At 40.1% G+C, this 14444-nt stretch overlaps 1 protein-coding gene across 1 annotated transcript in view; it reads right to left on the bottom strand.

Annotated features, from left to right (window-relative positions):
- Positions 1-12663, bottom strand: part of LOC149205357 (uncharacterized) — a 138659-nt gene extending 125996 nt beyond the window's left edge. Inside the window, exons 1-2 of the mRNA XM_089395020.1 lie at positions 11682-12663; positions 6563-6747 (exon numbers count right to left, since the gene is read on the bottom strand). Of these exons, the coding sequence (XP_089251146.1) occupies positions 6563-6747; positions 11682-11835 (339 nt within the window). The 5' untranslated portion in view covers positions 11836-12663. The remainder of the gene's footprint in view (positions 1-6562; positions 6748-11681) is intronic.
- Between the last annotated feature and the right edge of the window lie 1781 nt (positions 12664-14444).

Here is a 14444-nt window from a genome sequence, read left to right as displayed (position 1 = left end):
GGAAACCAAGCAAAGTCAGAGCGAAATGCAAATAGTTATAGATGCCCAAAAAAATTTCTCAGGGGCCAGCAGCAACTCCAGAGGAGCCTCTGGAGGAATCACAACTATGTGGAATAAGCAGTACTGGGACTGCAAATCCTCTGTCCTCAATCAAAACTGGGTTAGGACCAATCTTATCAACAAGGAAGAGAGTTGTGACTTCATCATTTATAATGTCTATATCCCCAACCATTACCGGGACAAGGAACAATGTTGGAAAGAACTGAAGGAAGAAATAGACAACGAACAGAACTCAAATGTTATTCTCGCTAGAGACTTCAATTTAATCCTTCATGCGAATGAGAAAAGGGGGGGCACCTTCACCTCCGATCCCTTCAGAAGACAGATGGAAGTGATAATGGCTGAACATGAACTGCTGGATATCATCCCAAAAAATAGGAAATATACTTGGAACAACAGAAGGTTGGGGCCAGGCAACATTATGGAACGGTTGGACAGAATTTTGGTCAATGTCTCCCTCCTCTCCTCCTTTGCTGCCGGCCACACCAAAATTCTCAGTGTTACAGCCTCTGATCACTTCCCCATTCTCTTAACGCTGGACTCCCAAGCTCATTTGGGACCAATTCCGTTCAGGTATAATCCTCTGTGGAGAGACAACGCTGAGGCCGAGGCTATCATAGAAGCAACTTGGAAGCATCATGTTGAAGGCTCTCCAAATCACATATGGGAAACAAAACTTCGAAACATAAGGAAAGCACTCAAGGATTGGGCAAAAGTCAGCTATCAAGAGCCAGAAAAAATAAGGAAAAAAATACAGCAGGACTTGGAAGAGATTCATAAACAAATAGAGGACCATGGATTAACTCATCAGCTGAAAAGTAAAGAATGGGATGTTCAGGGACAGCTAATTCAAATCAAGAGAGCGGAAGAGATTAAGTGGAGAATCAAATCAAGAGAATTATGGTTAAAGGAAGGTGATAAAAATACGGCATACTTTCATAAGCAGGCCACTGCAAAAAAAACAAGGAACAATGTAAACACTATAATTGACAGTCATGGCAGCCAGCATAATGACCAAGAATCCATCAAACGAGCTGCCTTCCTCCATTATAAATGTCTCCTCACGGAAAACCAAGGAGACGCTGACTATTCGGCGCTCCTTAAGCATCTACCGGAAAAAATCTCTCTTGAGGAGAATGACAGCTTAAACAGTGAAATAACAGAGGAGGAAATCAGAAAAGCCATTTGGACTTTACAACCAGACAAGTCTCCAGGTCCAGATGGGTTCCCAATAAATTTTTATAGGGACCATTGGCATTTGATAAAAAAAGACCTTGTTAAAATGATGAATGGAATCCAAAGGAAAAAGAAAATGGGGGGCTTCACAAACTCAACTTTCCTCGCCCTCATTCCTAAAGAAAATCGCCCCACTTCTTTTTCCAGATTTCGACCTATTTCATTGTGTAACACTTCCTACAAGATCTTTGCAAAAATTATAGCAGCTAGGCTCCAGCCCCTTCTCCCTTCCCTCATATCTGAAAATCAAGGAGGCTTCATGTCCAACAGGCAAATTCATGATACCATCACCTTGGTCCAAGAAGCTATTCACTCCAGCACTTCAAGGCAGGAGAAAGGCTTCGTTCTTAAGCTTGACTTAGCCAATGCATTTGATCGAGTAAGACACTCCTTGTTTGCTGTCTTGAGGAAAATGGGATTTAATTCTGCCTTCATCAGCACCATTGCTGCTTGTATCTCTGGCCCCTGGATTTCGCCTCTCATAAATGGCCGCCCTTGCGAAGCATTTCAATCCTCAAGAGGGTTAAGGCAAGGTTGCCCTCTTTCCCCTTATCTTTTCATCTTGATGGCTGAATCTTTTAGCAGCACCCTTGAACACAACAGAAGAGTTGGCCTCATCTCTGGTATCAAGTTTGGAAACGGAGTGAAGAATATCAACCACTCACAATTTGCTGACGACACTCTGCTCATTGGAGGGGCATCTACTATTATAGCAAGGCGCTTCAAAATCCTCCTCGATCAATTCATGGCGTGCTCAAGGGGAGAAGTCAACTTTCAAAAAAGTTGTATTTATGGATGGAATATCTCCAATCAAACAGCTCACAGCATAGCCAACATTTTTGGTGTTGCCTACAAAGCAACCTGGGACCACTTCACCTACCTTGGGATGCCGGTCACCATGGGCTCTCTAAAAGCCACTACCTGGAATGAAATAATAGACAAAGTCAAAAGGAAGGTCCAGCAATGGGGAACTCAATGGCTCAACCCAGCAGGCAGATTAATCTTGCTCAAATCAGGTATTTCCTCCTTACCTCTATACCGATTCACTCTTTACCAAGCTCCTGCCTCTTTTCATTATAAGCTGGAAACTGCCCTCCGCAACTTTTTATGGCAAGGAGGAAAAAAAGAAAAAAATAGATTCAATTTGGTCAATTGGAAAAGCGTAATTCAATCTTCAGATAGAGGTGGGCTGGGAATTAGAGCCCCCAAAATCCTAAACCTCGCTTTTGGGATCAAAATGGCTTGGAGATTAATCAATGAACCAAAAGCTTGGTGGAAACAGGTCATTGAATGCAAATATCTCTCTGACAATAGGCAAAGACTCCTTGATATTGATATTCCCAGTAGAGATTCTACTAAAATCTGGCACCTCTGTAAGAAAGCAATTCCCATTCTCAGACAAAATACCTCAAAGATTCCGGGGGGAGGGAGCAGTATAAATTATGCCACTGATAAGATAATGGGTTTCCAACCTCTAAACACAGTCGAAGAAACCATTCCCTTCATTCTCTATCTTAATAGCAAGGGCATTCAGAGGCTGGATCAAATTTCAAAATGGGATGTTGACACAGGAGCCTGGACTAGCTGGGAATTTCCAGCTATTCCCCCAAACTTAGAAATAAGCTACCAAGTCCTCCATAAAAACCTTCAGAACAGAGCTCCCATTAAAAAAGGAGAAGCAGATGGATTTAGATGGGACCCCACGGGCTCAAGATACACCATCAAGTCTGGCTACCAATTCATTTGCAACAGCACTTATCAGATTCCTATATGGAATCAATGGAGAACAATATGGAAATCTGAGGCAATCCCCAAGGTCAAATTCTTCATATGGCTGCTGTTAAAAGGCAAAATCCTCACTTCTGAAAATCTAAGAAAGAGAGGGATACATGGACCTTCAATTTGCCCCAATTGCTGCTCAGCAGAGGAAACCATCCACCATCTATTCCTTGATTGTACCTTCGCGAAGAAATGCTGGATCAACTTGTCCAACTTGGGCAATATAACATGGCAATCTCATCAGAACATTGCAGAGGCAATCCAAGATTGGAGAAGGAACTGCCCTTGGAAAGATAAAAGGAGCAAGATTGTCAAAAGAACTTGGGATATCATACCTCACAACCTACTATGGAAAATCTGGCTCACAAGAAACAAAAAAATCTTCCAAAACAAAGAGAGTAATGTATGGAAGACATGCAACAAAGCTCACCTCTTGGCGCAGGAGACAATTGCAGCAAAACACTCAGGGACAACCAAAGCAGCAGATTATTCAGTAGAGGAGAGGTCAATGATTAGGCATATTCTTGACAGTCCAGGACATCAACAGAGTATACAGAGAACTGACAGACAGCATCAAAATCAGACCAGGGAGTGGGAAATCAGACTTCCAACCCAGGACTACAAGAGGTGGATCCAGAGTAACAATTGCCCAATTTTATACTTTGATGGCGCCTCAAAGGCCAATCCAGGACCAGCAGGCGCAGGAGGTGTCATCATAGATGAATTAGGAGAAGAAATTTGCAATTATGAATGGAGTCTTGGAAAAAAAACAAATAATAATGCAGAGGCCCTAGCTCTCTATCAAGGGTTGTTGCAATTAAAAAGCATGGGGATCAGAAAAGCTCTTGTATTTGGAGATTCCTCCATAATCATTGGCTTCATGAACCACAATCGGAGATCACCAAACAGCAACCTTCAGCAACATATCCAACGCATCAATCTCCTTCTCAAACACTTTGAAAAAATCAGATTCTACCATATCCTTCGCACGTTCAATGGGGAAGCTAACAAACATGCGAATAACGCAGTTGGAAATCCGGAAGGTGCGTTGAGGCACAATAACAGAGATACCTTCCAGCCTCTGCCATGACACAGGCCAATCCTGACATTGCCCAGGCTCACAGATCCAGCAAGCGTGTGACGGGCATGGCTTCAACAGCTTCAGGACACTTGACAGAGAGCATGAAATGCATAAGTAGTCACATTCAAGCATCGACTCAAAGAACAACTTACATCCCAAGAAAAACCAATCAACTCAGCGAAGGACGGAAGATCGAATACACTGCACCAGCAAATCGCCATCGAGATTTAGGAAAAGATCTAATCAATTCAGAGGATCCGTCTCCTGTAATACACTCAGGCTATTGTTGGTTTCGCTCCATAAATACGGGCAGAGGAAAGCAAAGAATTACCATTCATTGCTTTGCGCAAGAGCAGCGACTCTGGTTTGATGAAGGCGCTCTCGTCCAGAGTCGAAGCCGAAATCAGTCTCTGGTATTGCTACTCCCTGCTTTGTTTATCTCTTCACTAATCCTTGTCTTGGTGTTTTTCAGGAATAGTCTCTGTGGGGAGGCTAGTATTACTGTTCCATCCCTTCTTCACTCTCTGTTTTCATTACTTCTCCTCTGCTGGCCGCCTTCCATCTTCCAAACTTGCCCCTACAGCACGCCCCCCTCGGGCCCATTCTCCCTTATCTTCAGTATTCTCCCTTCAAACTTGCGCGCCATCATCCGGCCTCTTTTATATTTCTCTTTTGTTGCTCAGAAAGTGAACTCTGCTAACACGCCCCCCTCTGGTCCATTCTCCCTTATCCTCAATATTCACCCTCCAAGCTTGCGCGCCATCATCCGGCACTACTTATACTTCTCTTTTGTCGCTCAGAAAGTAAGATCTGCTGTCTTTCTTGACCGGGTCTTCCAAATCAGTCTGCAAAACTTTTCTAAAATCTTCAAAATCCTCACCGCCTACTGGACCTTTTCCCCTTTTTGCTTCATCCTCTCCATGGCACGCAGTGAGGACTGTCTGCACTGTGCAGACCTTCAATTTGAGCTGGAAGAAATAAGGACCCAACAATCACTGATAGAGGAAAAACAAGGGCTGCTTGCTGCAAGGCTAGAAGAGCATGACAGGGGTCTCGATGAGCACAGTAGAAGACTTTTTGAACAAGATCGCATCAACACGGAGAAATACAAAGCAGAAATTCAGCTCTTCATGCACAGGGTCTCCTCTCTCCGAGACCAATTCGAGCAGCTCTCCAATCGTTGTGGCCATGTTGAGGAATCGCTCGCCATTCTGAAATCCTGGATGGACAAGCACCCCAATGCCACTAGCTCCTCCAGCGCAAACCAGGGAGTCAAAGATGAGAATCCAGAAGAATCAACAGCGAGACACATTCAACACATAATGATCGATTGAATGAAAGTCAAATGCATCTTTTTGTTATCCTCTTTCATCAGAATATATACTAGTACCATCTCTAGCAGTAGTAAGGAAAAAAGTAGACTAAGGACCAAGGGGGCAGCCTCATTTTGTGAACCCCTAGTCTCCTCTCAATCTGCGAACTTTATGTACAAAGAGGGATTTAGACCCTCGTTTTTTTTCAGAAGATAATACATAGCAACCGACTTTTTCAAAAAAAAAAAAAAATAAAGCAATTACAATAACCACAAGCATGTTGCTGAATGTCCGAAAATTTAGTAACAATAAAGTGGGTTCAGTCAGAAATAAAAATATGGGAAACGCTCAAAAGATCAGTCACTTAAGCCACAATTCTCCGGAAAATATAACTCATGCCAGACAAATACAATCAGACAAGGAACTAGTAGACTAGCAAAGATCGCATGTTTCCATTCTCTCTCTGTGCTTATCTAAATATCAAGGCCATAGTTTATGCATACAATAACCCACAAAAAAAGGATAAAATTAAACATTTCCAAAATAAAGACATAAAGTGATAGTTAACAAACAGACTTTTGTAGTCTGACTGCTAAAATATTTTCTGTAAATTTTTTTATTACCTAATGATATATATCTAATTTATGAAGCTAGCTTAATTTAAAACCCAGCACAATGTCAATTATTCTTTTTTGTCGATAGAAAGCCAAGACCCTTTTCAATGTAAAAAAGATAACTATAATACCATGTCAGTTCAATCCTTGAAGAAATGTGAAATGTCCCAATATTGGTGCCCATGAAATAAAGAAATATAAAGATGTCAACTTCACATTCTGCACCATACAACTTATGTCAAACTTTCAGCTACGCTTGGGCATAAAACTCCACACAAACAAAGACAGGGACATCCTCTATGGCAAGCATTTAATGAACTTTTCAGACAATACAAACCAAACACCCTATCAGTTTAAACACGAACTAAAAGGGAAAGCTCTGCTCTCAGGCATTGAAAACTGAATTATATTCATTCACTATAATGAACTAATCAAAAGAGGAAGGAAAAAATGAAAGCATATTGAAGGAAAGCAAGCACCTCATGTGAAAATACTAACTCAGAAACACCATAAATGTCGTAGTCGTCTTCATAAATTACGTCTTCAAATGGAATATCTTCATGTGAACTACAACCATTTGCATAAAGCCACTGCCCATCTTCAATATCTCTGCAATTTGGACACTGCATTATTCCCTTTACATTGTAGGCTGACCCAATGCAATCTGCAGAAGAACAAAATTAAAGATATATCCTTGTTAGCAAACTGATCAAAATTTACAAGATATTCTCAGCACTTGTAAAGCAAATTCTTACAGTAATCATCAGTACGATTTTTACACATCTACAAAAATTCTATTGTATTTAACCACTAACAGGTCAAAAGGATTATGATAGTTCAGAAACTGTAAATCATAACTACGACTTTAGAAATGAAGGTGGCCCGCATTAACAATAATTTTCTATACCCTTTTCCCCAATGAAACTTCTATGGAGCTGACTGCATTAGAGGGCAGATCTCAAGCATGCTTGAACCTTCTCGTATGTAAGCCATAAAGTTGATAAAAAATCAGATAAGAAAGATACAAAAATGAAAAAGACAGATTACTAAGAATTTCACATTGCCCTCCCCACTGGACACATCTGTTAATCCGTTGAACAGGGCTAGTGTTAAGAAATGAGTCGGAACTGAGGACCCTAGCTGCTCACTATTCTTCAATCTGTGTGGTGATTGGTCAAATGTGTGGCTTGAGGCAGGCTGAACTAAAGGAACCAAACTGGTTGTGATAAAATCAATCTGACAAATAACACTACTGTTAAAAGTAATTGAATACAGCAGAAGCTTATGGTGATTAAAGAATAAGAAGTGCAGAAGCAATTAAGTATTTATTTGATTCCAATCAGTGTTTCAGACAGAATGTGCTGATGAACATAAGGTCTTAAAAGTGTGTAAAATCGTCATTGCAAAAACAAAACAGTCATAAACTATTAACAGCACACAATCCAAACCATAGAGATAGAACACCAAGATTCCTCAACTTACATTTAATGTTGGGAAAAAAGAATGAGCTATTAAGGCAAGGATCGAAGCAATGTGAAGAAATATCATGACTCAAGTTGTGAGAATCATTGTGTTGAGCTCAACTTCACAAAGAATACAATAAGAATTTACTGATCACAATTGTGGAACCATTTACAAGTGAAATGATACCGTGACACACACATACACAAATTGGGTGATCAAATGCATTAAATGAAATGGTCCCTGACAGTCAAGCTGACATACAAGGATAATTGATCCCTCAAAACCTGACAGCAGGTCAGCTAGAGCTGGTGCCCAAAAAGTCCAATTTGATCACTGGCCCATAAGCCTTGATGCACAAGGTCAACTTTGATCACCCAATTCATCGGGTGCACCAATCCTTTGAGTTGTTCTTCTTTGAGCTGCTCTATTTCTGCCATTTCGGGTCTTTATCCACCCAAAGGACTCTCTGGCGAAGAAGCAGCTGTAGATAGGAAAGGGCGGGTCCTGAACAGAAGACCCCTCATCCTCGAGAGTGAGGTTTCAACTCTGCTCAAGGATCCAACTTTGGTTCCTTGTGAGGACTCCTCTATATGTTTCCAAGGTTACAATTCAAATCTTCCCAGGCCATTCATATGGAATCACCTTAAAGAACCTTGCAGAAGATTTGTTTTAAAATGACTGCTAAAGTAAGAATTGTGCTCTGTTCCTCTTGGGCCACAACTTAAAAACCTCAGTGATGAACAGCCTGGCTATGCATCAATCTCTTCTTTCAATTCAATAGAGATTCCACGCCCCTGCAAGATCTTCTCATGCTAGAACATCCCAAGAGCATTCAAACTCAGTCCCATTTCTTGCAGTTTTTAGGGCAAGATTGAACAAATGGTTCAAGACACTGCATTGATCTTCAAAACCTACAGGTAGGTCTGGTTCAACAATCTTTTCAGAAGGATCTCCGTGGACCAGCTAGAAGTAAAAGAAAAAAAAATCCCCAGCCTATTGGCCTGATAGAATATGAAAGAAATATCCTATGTTATCACATCAAGTTTATCGCAAAAAGGCATATACTGTCAGGTATCTTCACGCTGAGTCCCATTGCCACCCAGACCAAAACCTTGGGGTCATTAATACAGTGGTGACTCATGCAATTAAGGTTTCAGACAGTGATCATGTGAAGCAGGAACTTAATCACTTGGCTGATGTCTTCAGAAATAATGGCTATAAAGAACATCAAGTCAAGAAGGCTGTCTTGAGAGCTAGGGGTAGGAACCAGATCATTCAAGTACCATGGGACGAAATGGAAAAAATCACACTTCTTTATATCAAAGGAACAACAGACAAAATCACAAGAATACTAAAGAAAAGTAATACCAAAGTTACCTTCACTCCTCCAAACACAAGGCCTGTTGGATGGTGCTTAAGACGTCATTGATCCAAAACATCATAGGGGTGTTTAAACTTTGTACAATACCATGCTCGTGTGGTAAATACTATTTGGTGAGACAGGGAGATCACTGTACATTAGACTCAAACAACAATGTGCAGACATAAAGTATAACCGGGTTAAATAATCTGCTTTGGCTGAACATTCCCATAATACTGGCCATCTGATTTGCATAGAAAACGCTACTATGGCAAAAGAAATGTATGAGAAGCCCTTGAAATAGATAAGATAAGATAAGATAATTTTATTAATGTCCAACAAATGACCATAATAGGTCAACGGGACTGTCGGTTACAATGATTACATCATGCCAAGCTGGTGGACCAAACAGTCCCCTTTAACATTTCTTTTAAAAAGCAGAAAATACATCTATAATCTAAGTAAATGTAAATGTAGAAGCTAGAAGCTCTCGGCTTCGAAACAAAGCACTGCGATGAAGCAGAGAAGGAGAAGAAGAAGAAACAGGGAAGGAGTCTCCTGTCCAGTTCCTACTCCTAACATCCGAGGTCGAGAGAAGAAAACTGAGAGAAGTTTGTCAAAGTCTGTTGTCCTGTGGGCATACTGGGCTGTCGCTGTTGTCGCCTGGAGGTTCTAGGGCACCTCCCAGGGGTGGATCCAATCCTGGAGCGTTGGTGCAGTCTGGTGGGTCGGCCCCCCTGAGACCGCACTGATCTGGTCTCAGTGTCTGTGGGTCAGTCAATGGTTCTTTTGGTGCCCTGCGCTGATGGTAGCGCCCTAAAGAAGTCCGTGATCTTCTGCGTGGTGTCTGATCTGGTGGGGGGCTGAAGAAAGCTTCAAAATTAATGAGGTTTGGAGACCTGTTATACATAAAATTAAAAATGATAATAGCAACCTGGAATAATATTTACACTGGTTGGCTCACTTAGTGGTTATCATTGACTATTTATTTGAATTGAAAGATCAGTAATAATTAAGCTTAACAACTCCTTATGATGATCCACAAGACCAATGACAAAATGTCACATGGAAGTAATGCACGTACTTATTGTATTTGTTAGTCGTTAGGTTTCATAGGCTAGTAATGACCCAATATCTTAATAAAGGCCATTTTTGTATAACCAAGCCTATTTTTATTATTCAAGCATTGAATATTAGCAATAGGATTAGAGACAGATCTCAGGAAAGACGTATTTAAGGGGTAGGGCATGCTTTTTCTCCCAAGGAAAACCTCACAAGGAAGCCCAAGGGATGCTTCTCCGCAGTTGTTGTATGGCACATCCCTAGTAAATCTGTCGGCGTAGACTTTTAAGCCTCACTCGGGGGATTTGAACCCGGCAGCTGCCACGAAACTAGCCAAATACCCAGAAACATTGGCAACAACTGGTTCAGCTAACCCCTTGGGCAGAGGGCGTAGGGCATGTTGTGTACCAATACACATTTTTGTAGGCTCATTAGTCACTATATTAGTTGAGAGCACTAAGTTAGGGGATAGACGTTAGTTGTATGCATTAATGACAACTATGTTAGTGGAGAGGTGCTATTATGATAATTGTATTAAGGGGGGGCTCCACGTTCACTTGTAATCAATTCACTTGATCACCAATACAATCAAATCTTGTTCACCCATTTGTATACCAAGTACATGGAGATGTCATCCTTCATTGTTTAGGAATTGCCGGCGCCCCCAACCCTTGTTTCCATTCATTGTTGTTCCTTTCCTATTGTTGGCATTGACTGTTGGAATAGTTCCATTTTGAATATTGTAAAATTTCATAACTCACATAGATTAAGATCTGAGACTTGAAGAAGGACATAACCCACGGATAAACGGAAAAGCGATGAGAAAGTAAGACATGCTGGGTAAGCAGAAGAGAAGAAACACAGACCAAGCAGCATTTCCTCCTCTATTGTGTGGCATATATCGACATCGAGAAAGGGACAAAGTTAGATAACAGCACTTAAGAGGTAGCATTTCAGTGGAACCACGAGGCAAAGCGTCAGAGACAAGTCGCTCAGAGCAAACGAATTAAGAGAAAGTGAACCAACTATGGGGGTCACGTCCAAATGAGTAATACAACAATGACATTCAAATATTTGATATCGTCTCTTTCACACATCTTTTTTCATTCCTAGCCAGAAGATATGTTGCCTGAGATGTATATTGTTCGATCCCATAGACCAGTTGGCCTCGTCGATGTTTTAATAGAATTCTCTTCTACCCTCTCTCTCTCTCTGCCCTGACACGTCTTCCTGTCATGCTGCTTGTTGAGTTAGTAGTCTCTTTCAGACTCAGTTATATCTATGTTGCCCAACAGAACCTCATTATATAAGCAGCCTCGAATACTGATAAAACGTAGATTTGAAAACAGCATACCCGCACCCTATACCCCCGAACCTTGGCAACCTTGTTGAAATACATTAGATGTGCATAAAGCAATTTGCTGAAAATATCTCAAAAAGGATCTTCAGATAACCATTCCAACTTGTAGTGAAGGCAAAAGATGTTCTCAGAAAATAGTCGAATTTATTAAAATGGATACAAAAAAAATTCAATGTAACAATAACAGACTCTTGTCCCGTGCTGAGATATTCTGATCACTGGATGACTGATGACATCTTTAGACTTTAAAGTCTAACAATTTTAACTTGGCCGATCTTTGCAAACTGATAATCTTCAAAACAAAAACAAAAACAAACAAACAAAATCGTTTCCCATAGACAAAGCTACATACCAAGGTGAAAAAGGTGACCGCACTTGAGCTTTGCGATGGAACGCTGACCTCCGTCGATGACAAATTCAAGACAGACTGAACACGGAACAGAAGATCCCTGCACCCACAATTTATCTACCGCCCTTTCTGTTCCGGCCATACTCGCGCTTTCCATGGTCAAAAAACAAGCCCTGTTGCTTCTTTCTCCTTCGTAATATTATTATTTGCTCCCCAATCTAATTGGCCTCTATGAGAATAATAAAACCCTCCTTTGCAACAATTATAACCCCTTTTTGCTCGGCCTCCGATGCGATTTCTCGAAGAAAAAAGGAACCAAAAAATACCTTTTCCCCTGGTCTTTCGGACTCGAGCAAATTTGGGGAAAAGAGAAAAGGCTTTTGCTGGAAATCTTCAAAAATTGAAGTACACCCTTTCTGGTTGGCAATTGGGAATACTGAAAACGCAAAAATAAGGTTAAATACCCTTTGCATGGCCCCTGAGAAACCTGAAATAGGACTATTTCCCCGTTGTAGGAAACATCATACAGCCCGACGAACGCTCTAAGCTACAATGGCAGCCTATGCAATTTTGCTAGTTACACTGTAGGTTTTAAATTGGAAATTTGTTGAGAAACAGTGCGGGTCGGCTTTGCCATAAAACTAAAATATTCCCGTAAATGCTGGAAGTTTTAACTAAAAATCCAGATCCAGTAGGATATAACAACTGTAGTATCCCACATTCCAGATTTGGATAAATGTCTGTAAGTCCACTCAAGTTTAGGCATAGATTCCCAAATTCTGCTTCTGGTTTGAAGCAGCAAAACAAAAACCATTTGCTAAAGAAACTCGAGAGTGCACGAATTTTTCCTGGTTTCCATTGCCGAGAAATATTTCATTGGAACGAAAAGAGAGGAAAACTTAGAGCACCGATGCAAAGGGCTCGTATTTATTTTGACTTCACGGGAGGAATGAATTGTCACAGGGAATCAAGCCTGCTTTTCTTTTCTTGCCGTCCGATTCGACAGAAAAGCACCAGCAGCAGTAGAAGGCGACGATCAGACGGTGGCATCGTCCACGACAGTGTGGTCCCACTAATCTCTAAAGAACACGTGCTACAATTTAAAACTTAAAACTGTAATGTTCGTTCCATGTTTCCATGGCCAGCGTATTAATACATTCCATCCATGCAGGTCTACGACATTAATATATTAATATTTATATTTGTGGTTGAATTAATTATCTTAAATTTAATTTAATAGATTATATAATTATATTAATATTTTACTAATTTAAATATCAATATATTTAATTTAGTGTACGAATATTAATTTAGAAAACGGTTATTTGTTAGTGTTTTTTATTTTTTCAACCTCAACTAAAATTTGGTAGAAATTTCTTCTTATTTAAGTTTTAGTGATGTAATCTATATAAATTAATTAAGGTGTTTCAAGTTTTAGTGATGTAATTTACATAAATTAAGGTGTTTTGGGTTTTTAAAGAGGTTAAATTTATTCATATTTTAAATAACTTAAATTTATCATTTTGTCAAAAATTATATTATCATATTTTTATAAGAAAAAGTAAAAAAGGTTGGTTTCAAAGAGGGAAGAACTAATCTTCCTTATGAAAAATAATCCTAAATTATTTTGGAAGGAGTTCCAACCGAGAAAGATGCAAAATGAAAATAGTATTACAATTTTTAAATGATTTGACTATGCAAGATAATTTTATGAGCAGGATCCCAAGGTTGACCCTCCCACCTAGGTCAACACTAATATTTAACTCTTCACGGTGCAAGAGGTAGAGATGGGTATCAAGAAGTTGGGTGTTGGAAAAGCAAAAGACTTAGCTGAACTCCAAGCAGAGTATCTAAAGTGGGGCTCAAAGATTCTTGCACCTCACATTACAAAAAATTTCAACAACATCATACAACAGGGGTTTCGCACAGAATGGACAACTAGCCTGGCAATACCTCTTTTCAAGAATGGTGACGTCAATAATCCCTCCAATTATAGGACTATAATGATAAACCCCTTGTTTGCGAAGTTATTTAGAAGCATGCTAAAAAACAAAATCAACAAGTGGGCAAAAGAAAGAGATAAGCATGCTAAAGGCAAGCAGGTTTTAGACCTAAGCATTCCACAATTGATCATTGTATAACTTGACGGCACATCATTGAAAAAGTTTGGGAGAAAAAGGAAGAAGTCCTTTGTTGCTTTGTTGATTTCAGAAAACCGTTTGACACGGTTCCTAGGGATCAACTTTGGCACAGAATGGAGGAACTTGGGGTTCCTAAACATTTGAGAGCAGTTGTGCATAGGTTGCATGAAGAGGTGAAAGTCAAAATTAGAACTTTAGCACGCATTCCTGAAAGTATTAGAAGCGATATCGGGGTCAAGCAAGGTTGCCCATTGTCTCCTACCCTTTTTGGTTTATATATCGACAAGCTTGAGAAGTGGTTAAATTCACAAGGGGTGATGGTATTCATTTGGACAAGTTTGTTATAAGGCTTCTTTTGTATGCAGATGACCTTATTTTGATTGCTAAATATGCTCTTGGTTTGCAAGAGCACTTACTATCCATTGAGCATTTTTGTAGAAGGGTGGGGATGCAAGTCAATATTAGCAAAACGAAAGTAGTGGTTTTCTCTAAAAAAGAAAACATGACCAACATAAGTTCTACTTTGAAGACAACATTTTGGAAGAAGTTGCAAATTACAAATACCTCTTAATTGACTTCAACAAAAATCTAAGTTGGGATGGTTGTAGAAAGAAAAGAACTTTGG

This window comes from Pinus tabuliformis, chromosome 1_2 (genome assembly GCF_031772625.1).
Source record: "Pinus tabuliformis cultivar Carrire ecotype Pingquan chromosome 1_2, CPIR1, whole genome shotgun sequence".
NCBI classification, from domain to species: domain Eukaryota; kingdom Viridiplantae; phylum Streptophyta; class Pinopsida; order Pinales; family Pinaceae; genus Pinus; species Pinus tabuliformis.
This window is presented reverse-complemented; position numbering and strand designations above follow the sequence as displayed.